Here is a 21,649-nt window from a genome sequence, read left to right as displayed (position 1 = left end):
TAACAGAGCCTGTATTAATTTCTACGATAAAAAAGTTGACATTGACTTCGAAGTTTTGTCTCACTGCCATCATCAGGCTATGACTTATTTTGGTCTTTATGGCCTATAGAGTTTTGGGTTGGGTGTTCCTTCGTTAAGTGGTGTAATGTAAAAGAAAACTAAGTGTGATATTGGCAAAAGAAAGTTGTTGTTTTGAAAGAAGTAATGGCGAAGGGAAAGAGGAAAGTATATGTTTGAAGGTGGGTGGAAAGAAAGAGATGATGAAGACAGGTTTTCTGGTTTTATGTACAGACGTTTTGTTTATTGTTTGCATCACATTGTATGAGAATTGCTTTTACGAGCATAAACTGCTTGGAAAACTATAACGTACATTTGCCTAGACACGTAATTGCAATTCCTTCGAGAAAAAGCACCCTGATACCTATATGAGTTTCCACTTATCTTAGAAAATCAGAATGTAAAAATGATATAGAACTTTAGTATACAGACAGCCCACAACCAATCTGTATATAGGTCTGGTATCATTTTCTGTGGCACAAATGATAACGGAAGACTAATCTACGGAGGACTAATCTGGCAGAATCGTTAGCATGCCGGGCAAAATGCTTAGCGACATTTCATCCGTTTTCACCTTCAGAGTTCAAATTTCACCAAGATTGACTTTGCCTTTCATCTTTTCGAGTCAATAAAATATATATCAGTTGAGCACTGGGGTCGATGTAACTGACTTACTCCTCCCACGAACTTGCTTTGTGCCAAAATCTGAAACCAATATCAAATCTACGGGTGAAGTTATAGTTGTGGGATCAAAAATTTCCTTCGCAAGTACGTCGTTTCGGATTCAGGCTCCCTGTACGACGCCTTCGTAAATGTCTTCTACTATAGCCTCAGGTTGACCAAATATTGTAAGTGATTTTGTAAACGAAAACTGTATGGAAGCCCGTCAGACTTAATCCATCACTTTGTTTAGTTTAACCCTCAAATGATCCTAGGGAACCTTTAGCAAAATCCAGTATACCGTAAGCGTTCGAGGTCGATCTCCGGTTAGTGAATAACTTTCTTCCCTTCCTCTTACCAATGTTAAAGGCACTGCAACGAGGTCATGGCCGCTGCACTTCTTTCTTTGACCGAGCCATAAAAATATTATAATGCTGTTCAAAAGATGGATAAAAAGCAAAGGAATTACACCTAGCTGTTGCAATAAAAACAAAGTGGCACTTAAAGAATATATGCTATCATTCTATTTATAATTGGTACAAGCTGAATGAAACACAACCATTTCCGTAAAGCTATTAAAGGATTAACTATTACGATTGATATTGATACATTCCAGAAAATAGAAGTACTGGCATTTGTAAATATTATTAAAGTATTCTCACATGGCTTTTGTTAACTTTTTATATTTTTATACTTTTTCAAAACGTACCTAAATATTTTGCTAAGAAAGGAAACTCATCATATATGTTTTTTTTTCTATTTAAACTATGAATGATAATAATAATAATAATAATAATATAATAATAATAATATAATAATAATAATAATAATAATATAATAATAATAATAATGATGATGATGATGATGATGATGATGATGATGATGATGATGATCAGTAGTAGTAGTAGTGTGTTTGTCATGATTCAAAATACGCTTCGTTTAAACGAAATAATTTGTCCTCTACAAATAATTTATTTTCACACATCAAATGTTTTGCTTTATCATTTCAGATAATCTTGCTGTCTACTCCCTAACGGAGATTGGGGATTTGTGAATTAATTAAATTCAAAGAGAAAATGAATAGAAACTTTGATACACTGCAACCAGATGTGAAATGAAAAGTGCAAACGTAAAAGATAATAGCTTGCTGTTTGAATCTCTACGTTGAAATACAATTTTCACTGCAAGTGTCAACCGACAAATTTTCAGGCGAAATATAAATTTTATAGTAACTTCATTTTCAACTCTCAATATACAATGATCGTGCTTAAGCAAAATCAATTATCAAGCAAGCCAGAGAAAATGCCAGTCACCTGAATTTTCAAAAATAAATCAATATTTTGACATTTACTCATAGAAAACTTAGAAGATTACAATTATCGTAAATTTCAATAATTGCATTGACCTATAAATTCGTATGGTCAAAAAGAAGAATTTTGTAAACAGTAGAAAAATCATCAATCAGTCTAACGAAAAGCAAAAGTTGTTTATTTTTTAAAATTCAGATCAAACTAATAAAAACAAATCAAGTATTTGAACATTTACAGGGAAGAGGTGCCACAAAGAAGTGTTTTATAGAATATAATTATCTGAATTTTTACCTCGATACTAACAACAAGAAAAAAATATTATTTGGACTGCCGATTAAATTTTAATGCTTTAAAATTCAATAATAACAACAACAACAACAATAATAATAATAATATCAACAACAGCAACAGCAACAATAATAATTACAATTATGATTACCTTTTTTTCTTTTAGTTAAGCTAAAATCTTATTGTTCTGGCTTAATCAAAGTTCTAAGTTTTATAGTTATATCAGTCAAATTACTTTATGTGTGAAAAAGACATTCACCAAATGCCACCAAAATACTGTAGAGACCGCAGTGGAACATATCCGTTCCAAGTGTTTAAGCTCATCACATGTTCCATGTGTTATTATTACATATTCCCATCAACGCCAGTCTTCCAGCAAACCGCTGACTTTAAATTGTCTGTGGCCAACAGAAACTACAGCGAAGCCCCGGATATTGAAAATAGCACTATTATGTCACGACTGTGTGAAGCTATCGGAGACGTCGACAAATGCAAAAGATGGCAGGCCTGTTGTCTGGTAGCTGTCGATTGTTGTTACCGACAAGAGGAAAATGAAAATTCTTCCAGAACTGAAGTTCTTTCCTGCCCACCTACATGGGATGGTTTTAGTTGCTGGCAACGATCTCCGGCAAATCAGAGGGTATCTACAAAATGCCCGCATTATGTGCATAAATTCATCACACACGATAGTAAGTTAATTTTCTATTATTTAAATATCCTTTAAAACTTGCTATCCAGTTATTTTTTACTGAGATACGTCTAAAAGAACATACGTTATGAATGTTTGCGTGAATGTGGGCATGGATGAATCTCCAAATATATTCACTGGCACACAAATTTCAGTTGTGACTCTTGTAAACATGAGCGGTATAACAGGTCCGTATAAATATGTACAAGAATGTGTGTATGTGTGTTGTGGGATGGTTGTTAAAAGATATGTGTAAATGTAGTTAGACTACTCACTGAGCGTGAAGTATGTATCACTCTTTGGCGTATATATTTGTGTTCGTATGTCAGTATGTTAGAATATGTATTTGTATGAGTAAGCATGTGAGTTTTGTATAGGTTATAGGCTAATTAATGTGTAAGAGTTTCTAGTCAGTGTTAGTGTGTGTGCATGTGTGCATGTGCGCATGTGTTTGTATGTGTGCGCGCTGTAAGAGTGTTTGCGTGTGCTGGTATATGGTTAGTATACTTCTATATCATTAATATGCGTGGGTTTACTTTTTACGTGTGTGTGTGTGTGTGTGTGTGAAATCCGATTGATATACATAGGTTCGTGTGTTTGTAAGAATGTGTGTGTGTGCCTATGTGTGTGCATGCGAATGCCAGCTCTAAATTAAAATAAGCGCGTGCGTAGGACATAAAGAGAAGGGAGGGGCACCATAGAAATGGTAATTCGGGATGTCATATCTCTGCTAAGTATGGAAGCAGATGTGTTATGTAAGATTAATTTCGAGGGTCTGATCAAAGGGTTAAAAAAAAGTAGAAAATTTTCTAATATAGGCACAGGCGTAGTCTTGTGGTAGGAACCTTGCTTCCCAACCACTTGGTTCGGGGTTCAGTTTCACTGCATGGCACTTTGGGTGTGTCTTCTACTATAGCCTCGGGCCGACCAAAGCCTTGTGAGTGGATTTGGTAGACGGAAGCTGAAAGAAGCCGTCGTATATACGTATGCATGTATATATGTGTATGGATGTATATGTATATGTTTATGCACGTGTGTGTCTGTGTTTGCCCCACCCCACCCCTCGCCAACGCTTGACAACTAATGTTGGTGTGTTTACTTCCCCGTAACTAAGCGGTTCGGCAAAAGTGATCGATAGAATAAGTACCAGGCTTACAATGAATAAGTCCTGGGGTCGATTTCTTCGACTAAAGGCGGTGCTGCAACATGACCGCCGTCAAATGACTGATACAAGTAAAAAAAATTAAATTAAAAAGACTTAAAAATTAAAAGATGGAAGTATGGAAAAATAATCATTATTTTCCAACTTAATGTTAATTTTGTAACATTTTGAAAAATAAAAAATTATTTTATGGTTTATTGTGGTTTATATTTTCAATAACATATATATGGGGGTAACAAAATCCTTTAAGTGTGTAGCAATGACGAAAGAATATGAGTCTTAATCCGGCCATGGCGAATGCGCATGTATTTGTGCGTTTGTGTGCGCGTAGAGTTCTCGAACTGAATCGAGTATGCCAGCCTTTCGGTGTTTTGTGCGTTTGAACTTGATAAGCGTATTTATGAATATGAACGAATACACGTGTGTGCATATTTGCGTTTATTCGAGGGTGTGCAAGCAATTTGATGACAGGATGCATATATGTGGCGGATGCATGCGTGCGTGTGTGTATGTGTGTGCGTGTGTGTGTGTGGTAGTGTGGAAAGTTTCTGTGCGTTTTTGTGTGTGCACAGGTAACATATAATGTATTTTGCTTATGTGCCTAAGGTAAATGCATGATGGGTGGTGTGCAATTCTATATGAGGCTAATGACTCGCCCGAAACCCTGTGTATGTTGGCAGTTGAGGTAAGTCTTGAGTAATGTTTGCTCTAAGATGTGAACGTACAAGATTTTTCAAGATGAAATCAAATTGTTTTTAACTGAAGATATATATTTCTGTCCGTTCTTTTCTGGTTTTAATTATTTAAATTCTTCCTTTGGAGAAAGAGCAGGTTCCTAACAAAAATACAAAGCTCCATCGTTGGAATGTAGATAACGAAAACTGTGTCACATTATAAACCTGAAAGAGGTCTTCCATAGTTTACTGTTTCACTTACAGATTGTATTTGTAATGTGCAAGTCAGTTGGTTGATTACGTTTTCTGAAAATTCAGCGTATGTGTGTGTGTGTGTACGTACGTATATATAATACAGTAGCTGCCCCAAATATTGCATCTGGGTTTGGTGAAACGAATAATTTTGAAAGAATGTTGTTTTCAAATATGATAAATGTAGACAGCTGTAAGAATTCCAGCAGACGTTTAAGGATAAAAATCAAATCTCATAATGAATATTCTGCATTAAAAGAAGGGAGCCTCAAAAATCAGTTTTATTATCTCAGCAGAATATTGTCTGTGGCAAGGAACTGGCGGAATGATATGAACCTCGGTTGAGCTATCTTGTGGTATTTGTTCCGACTCCTTAAAACTGAGCTCTACTCTCGCCGGGGTCTACTTGAGAAGCTGACTTAATCTATCGCCCAGTTTAACACCACCTTCTGATTTTTGGGTGGCAATAGCGGTGTCTACTTTGTTGCAAGCATTCAAGCCAAATCCTCTAGTGTGAGGAAATCTTTCTCCCACCATTCTCGGGAGGCTCTATAAACGCCAAAAGCGCTGCTGTTCCTCCTTGACTAAAAATATCAGCCTGGAATTGAACTCGGAATCCGTGGATTAATAGCTCGCGCTCTGATCCACTACGCTAAATGCTCGTAGGTAATTATAGAGTGAATTTTTCGACTTATAAACCTAATATTTTATCTTTTATTAATACCAGTTTCCATATTGCATTCATATCAGCACTAGGTCTGCTTAGGAGGTTATTGTGTCCTACCATATGTGCTGTCTCTTTTAATTTTCTTATTTTCCAGTGGTGTTCTCTGTCTATTATTTTAACTTCATTCCACAGGGGGAGAGATGGTCTCCTTTTTTCCATACATAATCAGCTATATCCGATTGTTCAATTTCCCCTCATGTCACAGTTTTATGATGTTCCTCTACCCTTATTTTGAGTGGGTGGCATGTTTCGTCTTCGTAACAAATAGCTAAACCCTGTTCTTGTCGATGTATACCAGTGTCCATTCTGAAGTAGGTAGTTTCTACACAGAAGGTCAACATTTCCATCAAGTTTCCTATTGGTATACTAGTGCGTTCTTTTAGATAGGTGTCTGTCACCAGTTTTTCTTGAATCACTGATAGTGCTTCATCAGTTGGGATTTTGGTTAACAGACTTATCATATCTAGACTCACCATCTGGTTGGATCCAATGAGGGTATCCTTGATCAGTTCTGTGAAGTGGATGGAATTCTTCACGTACGATGTTGACTTTCCTGCTAAATGGACTGATTATATTCACAAGGAAGTGGCTCAGTGGATGACATGCTGAACCTCTACAGCTCACTATGGGTCTTAATGGAATAACATCCTTGTGAATCTTAGGGAGACCGAACATGTGTGTTAGCTTACTGTAGTGTTGAATCAGTTGTCTGTACTTCATTGGTATAAAGTGATCCTTGTATTTGATAAAGATATGTGACAACTTCCTCCCTGTTTTCAGAATTGGGTCTTTCTTTACTTTGCTGTAGACTTGCCAATTTTTCAGAGTAGTCAGACTTGTTCATCACTACTGTAGCATTTCCCTTGTCCACTAGAAACATTATGATGAAATTGTCACTCTTTAGTGTTTTGATAGCGAACGTTTCTTCCTTAGTGATATTTGGTTTGGGAAGTTTCGCTTTTTCTAGTACCTGTCTCACTTTCCACCTTAGTTCATCTCCCGGAGCTTTTGATATCTCTGTGGCTATCTCTTCAACAAGTATGGAATGCGTTTGTTGGTTGTCGAAAAGTTGAGACCTTTGTTTAGTACTGTTTCTTCAGAGCTTTCTAGATGTCGGCTACTTACATTAACTACCGCTTTCACAGGTAGGTAACGGACTTCAATCTTCATTCTATGACCCTCATTCTCAGAAATATTGATTTAACACTTTCGGTAAATAAAATACACCACACTTAGTATAAATTAATTTTTAAAATAATCGGGAATACAATTACATAACTGATTTCATAATTTCGTAATTTTCAAAAGTAGTGTAATATGTAGAATCCTGGAGCTCTGCCGTATTTGTTTGAACTAAATTTCTGTTGGGTGTTCCTCCTGGATGATTTGTGCTGCAGTTCTTCATATTTAGTCGACAATGCTATCTGCCAAAGTAAGCTGACTATCTGAGGTTATGCTTGGTTGCTTTTCGTTTCTTTGGTCTGGTGTTTCCGGAATAGTCTTATATCAGGGCTAGACAACTTTGATTGGTTAGCACGCTCGTGACGTCAGCAAATGCAAATGGAGCATTCAAATAATTAATCTTTTGCTGACATCAAGCGGTCAGCTAACTGTTTTGTCCTAAACATGCTGTTGATAAATCCTTTGATTACGTTAGGTCTTAATTTGGAAGACCCGTTTTTTTGTTTTCTTTTTCTTATTTTATCAATGACTATTATCGTAGAATTTCAAATTCTAGGCAGGGACCCGCAATATGTCTACGTAATATGTTATAGATTATTCAACCGCATTTTCTTAAAATAAACATATTTTCTTTATTTGTCCATATTTGATCAATAGTTTTGTGAGAACAATGAGAAAGTTGGAAGACTGGGAATTTTGGGATTTGCTTATTGCATATATATATCTAAGTGTTCCTCAGAAGAATCTGTTTAGTATTAGGATCTCGTATTTATTGCCAATGAATAGTGAGTTTTTCACAGTGAAGATATGTCCTGATTTGAATTAATAAGTTCAGTCTTCCATAAGACTGGTGCAGGTTCCGCCGTTTGAGTGATCACTCGTTTTGACTATTGGAGTTTTGTGCTTTTTGTAGATAATTTGGCATAAAGAGATTTCTTTGAAAATGTTTGTTAACTTTTGCTTTTAATGTTTTGCATGCTCTTCTCATTCTTAGGACTTCATTAATGGGATGTTTTAACGGATAATGATGTATGTTTCTGTATTTCTCGGGATGTATGTATTATGTAAGTTAGAGTATTTGCAGTGTTTAGATTGTTCTTTGTTCTTCTTAATTCTTTAATGTCAATTTTTTGGCACGTTTTATCCCGATATCGAATAACATTGTTGGTTATAATCTATTTAGTAGTTTTTGTTTTAGTTCTTGGTGCCTTTTGTTCCGTGTTTCAAGATTCAAAATGACTGAGTACATTCTTTGTGTTAGAAATAAATATATTTGTTTTGGTGTGTTTTGATAGTATGAAGTGTAGAATACGTATTGCTTGAATTTGTCGATTCGAGTGGATGTCGGTTTCGACGTTTCTGTCACCTTTTACTATTATCCAGATAAGATAGTTGATTGTGACTCTATTCTATTATGAATCATATAATCCCGTTTAGTTTGGATTTGAAATAATTAAATTGATCAAGTGTGTAGCTCCACAGGATGACGTAGTCATCCAAGTAACGTTTTCAGTTTTCTAATTGGTATATATGGAAGTTAATGTCATATTTTAGTTTAGACTGTTCATGTCTGAACTTCTAGGTATGTCACGACTAAATTTGCGTTAGTAAGGACAATCTTCGTTCTCATCGCAGTCCTAGATACTTCTTGTAAATGCAGTCAGCGAAGTCGAAAAATTAGTCTGTAGGGAGAATCTTATTCCTTCGGTAATTAGTATTTTTCTATTCGGACAAGAATTTCATTGGGAAATTTATAAAGCTAGAATTCTATAATTTCTAGTCTATGGTCACTACTGGGCTTTATTACATCAAATGATACAATAATGGTGTTCTTGTCAATTTTTTAGATGGTGATTTAACAGGTCAGGTCATCATAAAGCTTCGTATGTGTTTTGGAATGGGTTTCAGCGATAAATCTACATAGCTGCCAAGTCGACTTGTCACACAGGTTGGACCCACTACAACCTGTGCTTACTTAAAATCGTTCGGGTGTGGTAAGTTTATATATCTTGAATCTGATTCTTTACGGGCATCGTATTTTGTTTTGCTTTTGTGGACTTGGTTGCGTATGGATAGATTACTGATTTTGCCTTCAAAGTTTGTAAGGTAGTCATATTTCTTATCTGTTAAAACTTTTCGATGTAGAAGAGTGAAGGTGCTAAGTTGTTGGGTTTTGTTTTGTTTTTTTTTTGTTTGTGAGGGAGTGATAATTGGTAAGCGTTTACCTATTAAGGTGGTGTCTTGTAGAAGGGATGAGGCATTTCTGATGTAGTCAACATCAATAACGACTACAGAATCCCCTTATCTGCTTCTTTAATTACAATGTCATTATTATTCTTGTGTTCACGTATAACTTCTCATTCCTTTCGACTGGTGTTGTATTTCGGTTCGGGAAGTGGTAGTTCGTGATATAGGAGGCTATATATAAAGGATTGTAATTGATTTTATTTTGTGCAATTCATTCATTATTATTTTCCTAGACAAATAATACTTCTGTTAGACATAATATTCTACAGATGTGAGAGATCTCATCGAAGTTAGAGTATTGTGTTGCTGAAGTGAATTTTAAGTCATTTTAGAGGACTTGTATTTGTTGCGTTGAAAGACTTTTGTTAACGAAAATTAATTACTTTTGGTTTATCACATTCTATTTGTAGTACCAGTTGTTGCAGATTATCTGTTGAGTTTGCCATTCAGTTACTGTTTCTGTATTTGTTCATTTTTTTCTCTGTTGTTGTTGAGTTTTCTATAATGGTTGGATTGGTTCTTAGGTCCATATTGTGGATGATCCTGTCTGAGATTTCTGAGTTATATTTCCTGTTCCTTATTTTACGCTGAAATCCTTAGTTCTGGGAAATATTGTCTTGAGGAAGCGAAGCTTTGAGTTCTCCTAGTGAGATTGTCATGTTGTCTGAGTAATCTGGAATTCATGTTATTGTCTTTGTATTCTTGGCGGGAAGTTTGGCTTTTTGGCACTTGATTTGCAGTTTATAAGTAATCTTTTGTGGATTTAAATTTAATTCAGAAATGGATTATCCATGTAATTTTATTTATTTTAAATTCACTTTCATAGTTACTAAACCAACTATTACTTTTCTTCCGTCTCTAAATAGTTGTTAGCACTTCATTTTGGTATTGTTCGATAGTCTTTTCATATACTGAGCTTTCGGGTTTTTTTGTTTTTATAAATTTCCACTTTCATTTGTTCGTCAGTTGATTTTAATTCTTATTCATTGGAATTCCCCTTTAACCATAGCAATTGTATTTTCATTTGAAGTTTGTCTACACTCATCTTGTCTCTAAGTTTCCTTTGTTGTTCAAGATCATTAGGAATATATTTAATTTGTAGTAATTTCCAGGGAAGAACAATCGGTGATGACTCAAATATTTTTACCTTTCTGTTATCTTTTAACATATTCCAAAAAGCAATTTTTCGGGATGTGATGTTTTGGTTCCAAACATGATTTAAACTCTGTTTAGTTGAATATATTAGTCGTTACAGATTGATATTATTGTTATCATGTTTTAGTTCCGATTTTGTCCTTTATTACATAAACTGTAAACTCCCAATCCTGACGAGAAAAATTGACACAATACATAACACTATCAAAGAACTCAATGAGGGAAAAGATCAGACCCAACTAGTGGGAGTTAATTAGACCGTAAATCAATTATACCAAACTTTAGAAACTGTAATGCAAAGTATCTCAAAGGAGTATTCTGTACGCTAAATATAAACATTTATTGTGAAAATTTCATTATATTCGCTTCATTGCAATCCAAGCTGAAGGAATTATTTCATTGGACAAGTTATGTTATTAATTCCTATAGATGATTGTATATGGCATTAGCGCTCAACAGAAAACCAAAATTAAACGGCTGAGAGATAAGAAGACGTAGACATGGGGAAATAGAATCAACCTATAAGGAATGTGAAAATAAATGTCAAAATTTCAATCAAAGTAGATGTAAGAAAAATAAGGAGAAAAGAAATAATATAGTTTAAAATTGATTGCTAACTATTAGAAGATATTCAAATCCTAAGACTCATTCATCAAAAAGGTAAAAAATTACTATGAATATAATTCAGAAATTATGAGATTCTTTTAAAGAATGAAGTGGAGAACCTGACAGCTGACAGTGGAAAATTTGTATATGACATTTTTGAGTATGTAAACACTTAACATAAATTGGATAATATATACGTCTCATACAATTTAAGAAATAATAAACACTTCATTTCCATTCTAAGAAAGAAAGTAAACTATATTTTTTTTAGACATAATATGAAGGTTATTTTTTAATATCCGGTGCTATAAAGGTTATGATTGTGTAGGATTCAAATCCCATTTCTCATCATTATCATTGTATAAACTTTATAAAGTAAAGTAGCTATCTATAATTTTTACTTTCTTTCTTCGCTTAAATCCCTGAAACTCGTTAATTTGATTTTCAAGGAAGGGAAATAATATAGCTCATAGGATGTGATGAACGGAAAGCTGAACGGTGGAATATGGTTAGCGATAAGTTGGAAGCTTGAAGCCAAACGCTCTATTAACGTATTTAATGTCCATTAAAAAAAGGGTTTCGACTATACAGAATCTCATTTCCGTTCTACTTATACCTATTTAATCTGACGGTGATGGGTGTAAAGAAAGTGGATGTAAATAAAGGTGGGTGTAGATGCGAATCGTATCCACAGTGCGTTATGGACTTCCATTTGAACCTATTTGACTTCATTACCAGATTTCTATTGCCTTGTAAAATATAAGACACACATACATACAAGCATAAATGTTTACGTACTCAAAAAAATCAATCCCCTGCTTATTTTAAAAGTCTGCTAATTATTATATCACACCACTTTTTGCCGAACTGCTACGTTAGGCAACGTAAACCAACACCTATTGTCAGGAGATGGTAGGGGAGACAAGTTCAAACACTAAGACACACAAACTCACATATAGTACGAGCTTCTTTGAGTTTCCATCTATCAAATACGCTCACAAGGCATTGGTCGGCCCTAGATATAGTACAAAAAACTTGCCCAAGGGCCGTGCATTAAGACTGAAACCGAAACCATGTGGTCGCAAAGCCAGCGTCTTAACCACACATCCATTAGTAGATAGATAGATAGATAGATAGATAGATAGATAGATAGATAGATAGATAGATAGATAGATAGATAGATAGATAGATAGATAGATAGATAGATAGATAGATAGATAGATAGATAGATATAGATATATAGATATATCCCACTGCGTGGCACCTTGGCTTGGGCAAGTATCTTCTACTATAGCTTCGGGCCGAATAAAGCCTTGTGGGTGGATCTGTGTTTGTCCCCCCAACATCGCTTGACAACCGATGCTGGTGTGTTTACGTTCCCGTAACTTAGCGGTTCCACAAGAGAGACCGATAGAATAAGTACGAGGCTTACAAAGAATAAGCTCTGGAATCGATTTGCTCGACTAAAGGTGGTGCTCCAGCATGGCCGCAGTCAAAGAGTAAAAGTGTATGTATATATATATATATATATATATATATATATATATATATATATATATATATATATATATGAATTTCTGTCTGTTTGTTTGTTTGTCTGTAAAGGCAGCAAATCTGTATGAGCAGTCTCACTCTGGTTCAGATTCGAAACTGAGCATGTGCCCTATTCAAACGTCAAAAGAAACCGTGACAAATGGGTTTTCTACTTGAACTGTGGTCTTTTCAGTGCCATCGCAAGTTTACTCACATAGTGAGGGACCTACGTTCCATAAACCTATTTGTTCTATATGATAGTGTTTATTTGTCCGTCAAAATGAAAGTAAAGACAAAAAAAATGTAAGAGTTTTCTCACCTTGGTTCAGATTCGAAACTGAATCTAAATTCTCTTTGGGTATATGGCCTATTCAAACGTTAAAAGTAACCCTGACAAATGGGTGTTTCACTCGACCTGTCGCTTTTTCAGTGCCATTGCATAGTCACCTGGATTCAGTAAAGCTATTGTTCTATATGATATAGTTAGTTTCCTAGCTTGTCGGTTCAGATATAAATATACAAACTTCTTTAAGATAGGCAGAGAGAATCCGACAGCGAAGTGAGACGTATGCGACACACAGACACAGAACTTGACAGGAAAACGAGAAACATTGACACACCCACAAAAAGACAATTCATATCAACAGCATGCTTTCCAACTTAGCTAAACTATCACACAACGCTTTGCTTTGCATTCCTGTAATATAGCGTCGGAAATTCAGCGCTAGCACTGATAGGACACAGCATTTGTAATTTCATTTGACTGTTACATACTGACATTCGTTATCAAAAAAAATGTCTCCTAGAAAAAGAGCGTCAAAACACGAACACCAAAGAAACGCATGACGTGCAGCAGAAAACGAAGATGAGAGACATGAAGAGCATGCAGATGATCGACAAAGAAAGAAAGTTCGATATGCATCTAGAACCGAACATCAAAGAAATGCACGACTTGCAGACAGCCAACAAAGAATGGCAGCTCGACGTGCAGCAGAAAACGAAGATCAAAGAAATGCACGACGTGCAGATAGCCAGCAAAGAATGGCACCTCGACGTTCAGCGAAAACGAAGACGAAAAAAATACACGACTAAATACTAAAGTATGTAGTTCTACCTATCGATTACATTTCAATTGTTTGCTTTGAGTGTTATATAAAAGATTTTGAAAATTAAAGGTGTCTATTTACTTCCTGCATGTCTGTGTAGTATATATATATATATATATATATATATATCAGGTTGAGTAAAAAGTAAGCAACGTTCTGAACCGTGAAGTATTTGCACATGATTTTTGGAGAGTTTTGAATTTTTTGAAACATCTGTCTGATAATACAGACATAAACTTGCCTAAATGCATCAATATATTTCTTTCATCGTTATTGCAATCATCTAAAATGGAACTGTCAAGGCGTGATATTCGAGCAATTTTGCTATTCAACTTCAAAAATGGACGTAAAGTAGTTGAAACTGCTCGCAATATCAACGGAACGTTTGGTGATGAAATGATTAGTGAGCGATCAGATCGAAAATGCTTTAAACGATTTCGTAGTGGAGACCTCAGCCTTGAAGTTCGTAAGCGTAGTGGACGCCCGCTTGTAATCGATGACGGTCAATTAAAGACCGTCATTGAGACAGATCCACGTAAAACCACTCGAGAACTGGCAAAAGAACTTCAACTTAGTTAGAAAACTGCCTGCAGTCATTTGCATGCGATCGGAAAGTCAAAAAAGCTCGACAAATTGGCACTACACAATTTGAATGAAAATCAGAAAATGCGCAGATATGAAATTTGCTCGTCGCTTCTCCGTAACCAGACTGATCCATTTCTTAACCGTTTTCGGATAAAGAATTATTAACTGTATTACACATAACATCACGGACTAAAGAATTAGTTTCTAAGTGGTCACTCGACCTTCTAGGAATAGCAGTCAAACCTTCCACACCCATTCACTCAACAAACTTAAAAAGTAAAACGACACTGTGATTTAGTTCTAGATATACTGTCTTTAAAAGAAAAAACAAGGTGTGCTGGCCATATGGTCACGACTGACTGAGATGTGTTTGGTAATAGACCTGTTCGATTACCACTGATCTGGAAACTAAACAACATCATATATTATTTATTTTGTATTTTACTGATTATTGTTGTCAGCAGTCCACTTATACATTTTTACTTTGTGTGTTTAAATCAGGTAATGCCTACAAAGATTGTACCGCAAACGGCACCTGGTGGAAGAACCCAACAACTAATATGGAATGGACAAACTATAGCACATGTATTCAGATAAAGGTAAATATAGTTTGAAATATCTAAAAAATAACACGAAGGGTGGTAGATTCGTAGAATCGTTAAAAATTCGGACGCAAGTCCTTACTGTATTTCTTCCGCCTTTTTTATGTTCATATCCCACCGAAGTCAACTTTGACGCTCATCCCTCCAGAGTAGATAAAAATAAGATGCAAGCCAAGAAATAGAATCGATTTAATCGACTAACTACCTGCATAAAAGCTGGATTTTTTTTAATTTTTAAATTACGGACACGATGCAATGTGCAATGTCTTTTTAACGTGTTCAGTATTCATACTCGATTCATTTAATATTGCTCTCAAATTTTAGCACAAGGCCAGCAAAATCGGTGGAAAATAAAAATCAATAACATCGTCTCCCAGCGTTCAGCTGGTACTTATTTTATCCACACCAAAAGACAACGTCGACTTCGACAGAATTTGCGATTCGTATTGTATTGAGGGGATGGAAGACGAATGTTGATATTGGTATTAATTTCCAACAAAATTAATGCAAATAGAATTGAATTTGTTTGTATCTAAATATATAAATTTATCGCTATGTACTAATGATTAACTATTACAATTAGCAATGGCTACGTAGTATTATATTTATGAACGGCCATGTTTTCCCATCACGCGTAATTACACACATTATACTTTCATATTGTTCAAGTTTTACGGATACAAAATATTAGTATGCTTTATACCTGTTTTTAAGAATGATTGTAATACAAGCTTGTCGAGTGCCATAGATTAAGGATGGACTTCCAGTGAACCGAATCAGGAACACAGTTTTGGTACATGATAATCATGGTAGTGCATGGGAATATAACAAACACACGCAAGCATTTTTTATGGTTCAGTATTGCTCAGTCAGAGGAAGAAGAGCCTCCGAGTCTGTTGGAAGAAAAGCAAGAGTCCATCCGATGAACTTCAGTTTTCATAAATCTCAATTTTATTCACAAGGTTTGGAAAACTTTTTTATCACAGGTCTATATCTGCAACTACATAATGGAAGAAATCGATATTGCTGTTATATTTCTCATAAGATTAAATAATTATAGATTATCAGAAAATATCGTATTTAGTGTACAAACATCAAACACTCTGTTCTTTGCCCGGAGTGAATCCTCCCTGAACGTTTCCATCTCGTTCTTACTCTGGTTTTATACTTTCCAAACACCTGCATCCATTTCTAGTTTGGTTACCTAAGTAACAGAATCTATTAACTACGTCCAGGGAACCTTCCAAACATTTTACAGAATGTATTTCATATGTGCTCGTATTGCCAGCTATTCCTGTACGTCTGCTACATACAAAGATTTTCTTCTGCCAGTCGACTTGTGATCACACTGTATATCTTAAGCATCTACTGTTTACATTTGATGCACAATACAGAGTTTCGAGCTCCTTATTTTCTGCGTATAGATCATGGGCAACCCCCTGAAAGTGGAGAGATATCCATGAATTTGCTATTATATTCTTTCTAACTAAACTGCTAGGTTTACTCGTAATGATGTTTATTTGAGGTTTGAGGCTTCTATATTCTAGGTTTTGATTCCATGTTTTGCAATTCTTCTATGAGACTTCAACAGATTCAGCTATGGGAACTAGGTCATTACTATATAGAATTTCTTACGTACAACCATATGCTAGATAAAGCGCCTTACTATTAGCTAGGAGTTTCTCTTGTGGTTGTTCTACAGTGAAGAGAGTATCAGTGGTACACGATCCAGACTCAAATCCGAACAGCAACTCATCTAATCTAATTCTCTTCTTAGATATGTTACAACTCTTTCTGTTATTTTCATAATAAACAGATCCATCAGTTTGATATCTATGACTGTCTCCTCTAGATAAGCTTTTGTGCCCTTGTACCAATTATCAATAATAACGATACTCTTATTCCTATTTCAACAGCGTCCATCATGGTGTTACTTAACATATCTATTGCCACAGCTATGAGAATACGGCGGTTCCTGTAATTCGTTTCCTATGTTGTTTGTGAAAGAGGCACATAGGAACGGCCCTTCTGGTCATCCGTCCATGTTGCATATCAGAATCAGAGATGAACGTTGCTCCTGACTAGTCTAAGCTTAATTATTCTGTCACATACTCTACTTCGATTATTTTATCAATACATAACTCTACCAACAATATGCCTACATCCACACCAGCGCTGTTGCCCACGCAGAAAAAATTTTACTTATATTCCTTACTTTTGAGAAATTAGTCTGATAGTCCCTTCGCTTTTGCACCAGAGTTTCTATAATCTCTCTAAATCTACCTTTCAATATGCCACCATTAATAGTACCAATTCTGAAGTTTTGTGTGTGATAAAAAGATGAGAGTTTCCAGTGGTGGGCTGGTTGTTAAATGTGTTTTCTACCTCTGAAAAGAAGATAGTGTGATCGTTTGGTAACAGTCTAGAGGTTTGCACACATCACCAGGTGCCTTCACCTGACCATCTCATTAAATTACGAAGCACTAACGTGATAAGTGATATTTTTGCATTTACAGTTAGATATTTTACTCTGTATTTGTGGCTGTTATGATTTTGGCACGGTATTATTTGCCGGAGGATACTCTTGTGACTTCCACTTTACTACATGGATTGGATTCGTTTCATCGTTTTACCAGCGCTTGTGATGTTCTCAGTCAAGACGGAAGAGCTACTTGTGCATTGTATCAGTTTCTATTCTACGACATTGCTTTCCTAAAAGGATTACCTTCTTTGCAACTTGTAGAGACCCTCATCTCTGGTCATAATTTTAGTCATATTTACAACTTTCATTGTGGGGTTACCTTCTATGCAGCTTATGAATTGATGTGTCTCCCATGCAGACGTTTATTCAAAGCTACTGTTCTCTTAGTATGGAATTTTCGTCTCCTTGCCAGGCCACCTTCACTTTGCTTCACGTCTATCCATAATACTGTTAACCATACTCATAGTGATGGGGTCGGAAGTGGGGTGCTTACGGTAGATTGGTCGATCCATATAGACGTTACTACCTTTTATAATGACACTTTTCCTATCATGGAAATACATTAAGTTGGCGGTTCTTGACTGGGAAAATCTGAGAGTTATGGTTCAAAATTCAGCCGTGTTCTCGTTACGAGTTCTCAATGTCCACTTGAAAATATGTTAATTTGATGTATTAAGAAGGTATTTGAACCAGTTTATAAAACTTTATATGTTATTCCATAGGTTAAAGAAGAAACATTCTCAATCTTAAGCATGATCTAATCTGAAATATTCTTATTAATAATATCAATGTGAAATTCAATGGGGTTTATATATCTAATAGAAGGAAATAATGAAAGTTCGACTTAAGAGACTTTGAAAGTCAATATGGGTATTTAGGTTTAGGAGTATTAATTCTATCATTTCTGAAGTTAATCTTCAGGTCATAAGTGTTAATTTCAATCAACATATACCAAGATATTTCCTTAGATGCACTATAAACGGAGTTCAGATCAAAAGAATTGTGCGGGTTTTTATCTTTTGTCAACATTTAATTCTTTTTCTGAAGAAATATTATTCCTTCTGTTTCTTTATAGTAAACGCTGTGTTGTAGCTTTTATGCCTCACGATTATTGTGTAACATATTCACAAGCATTTTACATTTTATTAGGGTTAGGGTTAGGGTTACATTGTTCTGTGAATTTGCGAAGATAAACTGTAAACATAACGAATTAAATTATCTACCCATGACCATCTGAAATCAAATATTGCAAAGTAGTTTATAGTACGATCAAGTGCATCTGATAAGAATAGAATTTTATAATATTTTGCTACTAACAGTTAGGAATAAAACGATCAATACTCTCCACAATTTATGTTATGTTACTTAACTTCATCGATCAGATGTTTTGGGTAATCTACGATTTAACAAAGGACAAATGCAATGCACTTAAAAATAATTGACTACAGGTTAACAGGAACAGCTCAAGCAATATAATCAATGAACTGCGCTCGTTATTACTACAATTCCTATTCGAATACTTTCATGTTTTCATTGTATACGTTTCACTACCACAACAGACTAAAAGAAAAGATATACGAAAGGGTTTTCCAACAGCATGTGACATTATACTTTGGATTAAGTGATATTTAAAAATCAATTTCCCTATTCATATATATTCGATTACAACTCCCAGATTGATGAAATTAAGATTGGCAATCCTGATAAAAATTGGATTCATTCTCTATCAAATTTACCATGACCGCTTTTACATATGATGCGGCAAAAATAAAATGATACATAAGAGTTGATTACATATTCGTTGCCATCTACAGATATGTAAGAAATAATATATATGAGATACTAATAATGAGATAGAGAGTCTGGATGAAATAAGTAAGATTGAGAGTCATAGAAAGATAGCTACGAGAAGAGAAAAACTGAAAAATAGTAAGTGATAGACATATATGAATGTACACACAGACGCTTGTACACACACACACACACGTATATGTATGTATGTGTGTATGTATGTATGCATGCATGCATGAGTGTGTGTGTACATATATATGTACTGTGTGTATGTACGCACACATATTTATATACATATATGCATACATATATATGTTCATACATAAATATGTTTAGGTATATATGAAAAAAGGAGTGGGTAATATATATATATATATATATATATATATATATATATATATATATATATATACTAGCAGAAATATCGGGCGTTGCCCGGGTTAAAGAAAATAATGAAATTTAAAACGCCGTCTAGATTACACAGGTCTCAGCTGCTAGTAGCTGCAACTCATGCCAACATGGAACACAGACGTTAAGTGAAATGTGAAAAGAAAGTTTCCAACTCATATATGTCTATAAAGTAAACACACGTTTGTCTAACTTATTTCGTAACCAAAAAACAGGTACAGATTATAAACAATGAAAGGCCATGCGGCGAGTACACACACACACACACACAAACAGACAGCGAATATATCACGTTTCACTTTTAGACACACATGCATGTCAGGCAAAAAGTGAAAGTGTAATAGTAATACTTTAACACTCAATGGTTTTACACTTCCGTATATGACATGGACCTACTATTCATGTAAGAGCTTCTTCATATACTGTGTTTTCTGTCTTGCCATGTTTATCACTGAGAATGAAGAGGCTCTTTTCATCTCCAACTTTAGAACATCCAACATACAACTGACCATGTGAGAAGCAAGGTTGAAGTCCCATCACTTTTTGAGATTGACCTTGTGCTTTGTTGATAGACATTGCAAAGTTTGACAGGAAACTGCAGTCTCGTGAACTGCAAGGAGAAATCATTTGAGATGAGAGATATCCTTGGAATGAAGACATTCTTAGCCATCATGTTGCTATAATGGGGAAGAGGTTTCTCAGCTGCATAGGAGACTTGCACATTTGTGCCTCTGTCAGAGTGGCATCCCAGTATGCATCATCTTCCAGAAGACTTCTGAGATGGCAAGCCTGGTGATATGTTTGACATACTGTGTTATCAACTGTACATAAAGCTGTAAATGATGTGGGTCCCTTGATATGGTGTAATAGAAGCCTTAGATTGTAGCACTCTGAGTAGTTGCGATGAACAACATAGACTCTGCCAAGTGTGTCTGATTACTTGATTCCCGGATGATGTGTGGGGGCTGCAAGTGCACATCTTTTCCGTTTGTTTTGGTACCAGGTATAGAATTGTGGAACTTCATTGTATAGCAGTCTTGTAGCAAATTAATCATCTTGACAAACCTTGAAGAATGTTGTGAGTGTAGTATTTTGGGAAGCTTTCATTTGTAGTTGGACTGCGTCTGTCAGTGTGCTGTCTCTGTTAGCTTCCTCTATGTTGATCAGATGGTTTCTTGTCTGATCTGATAACTACTTTGTAATCCATGGAGTCAGGTGGAGTTGTTTCAAATGGTCTTGAAGCTTCTGATTAGGTTGTTGTTGTTATGCGGCATCTTTTGTAGAGACACTACAAGATTCATCCTGATGCCGGAAATGTTCTTACACCTCTCTTGCCCTTCTTGTTGAGAATCACCCATGAAATATATTTGAAGGAATTTTGGTGATTCATTTGACAGAGGTAGTAGAGAGCCAATCCGATGATAAATCTGACCTTGGACCTTGAAAGTTTGCATGAAACCTGGTTCAGTTATATCTCTTGTGGCTCCAAATGATGTCATCTGTAGTACAGCATTGTAGTGTCTAATTTTGTTTTGGAAGTGCTTGAAATCTTGGTCGGTTGATGACAACAGTTTCTTCAATGGCTCTGGAGGTTGGGAGATTGCAAGGAGTTTAATCTTTCCACCAGTGCAGCACAGTGCAGGTGTCTCTCCAGACTACTTCTTTGCTTTACAAAGTATGCACTCAGTTGTCATTGCACCAATGGAAACTCTAGTGTCATCTGCATAATGAACTACTGGATCATAATTGAAGTTGCTTCTCTGAGCTGTTGCAACTATTCTTCGTTCTGCAGTGGAGATCCTATTCCTTGTCAGTCGTGCATACCTCTGTTCATCACTTTGAGACGCTCTGAATTTTGTAGTACACAGTCTGTTCATTTCTTGGCATGCTTCCCTTTCTGCAGCGATCTCTCTTTCCCTGGACAGAGACATTCTTTTATCTGACCTTGATATTGTAGACAAATTGGCATAACTACAGATTTCTGCCCCCCACCCCGAATTTGGATGATCATAACTTTCAGAAAAATGGATATATTTTTAATGAAATTTTCTACGAATATGTGTTATATCATGTAGATCCCGAATATACAAAACTGTTGGGGAAAGTGTTTTAGGACGGGTAGGGGGAATTTCGA

The 21,649-nt window shown here is 35.5% G+C and overlaps 1 protein-coding gene across 2 annotated transcripts in view; it reads left to right on the top strand.

The window, feature by feature from the left end:
• The window catches only part of LOC115210453 (calcitonin gene-related peptide type 1 receptor-like), a 104,105-nt gene that overhangs the window by 28,935 nt on the left and 53,521 nt on the right, over positions 1–21,649 (top strand). For both annotated transcript variants that reach the window (XM_036502020.1, XM_036502019.1), the window contains exons 2-3: positions 1,728–3,004; positions 14,734–14,831. In XM_036502020.1, coding sequence (XP_036357913.1) covers positions 2,554–3,004; positions 14,734–14,831 — 549 coding nt within the window. In that variant the 5' untranslated portion in view covers positions 1,728–2,553. The remainder of the gene's footprint in view (positions 1–1,727; positions 3,005–14,733; positions 14,832–21,649) is intronic.

Source organism: Octopus sinensis, linkage group LG4, assembly GCF_006345805.1.
Source record: "Octopus sinensis linkage group LG4, ASM634580v1, whole genome shotgun sequence".
Classification (NCBI taxonomy): Eukaryota; Metazoa; Mollusca; class Cephalopoda; order Octopoda; family Octopodidae; genus Octopus; species Octopus sinensis.
The sequence above is the reverse complement of the archived record's forward strand: the minus strand, read 5'-3'. Positions and strand labels throughout refer to the sequence as shown.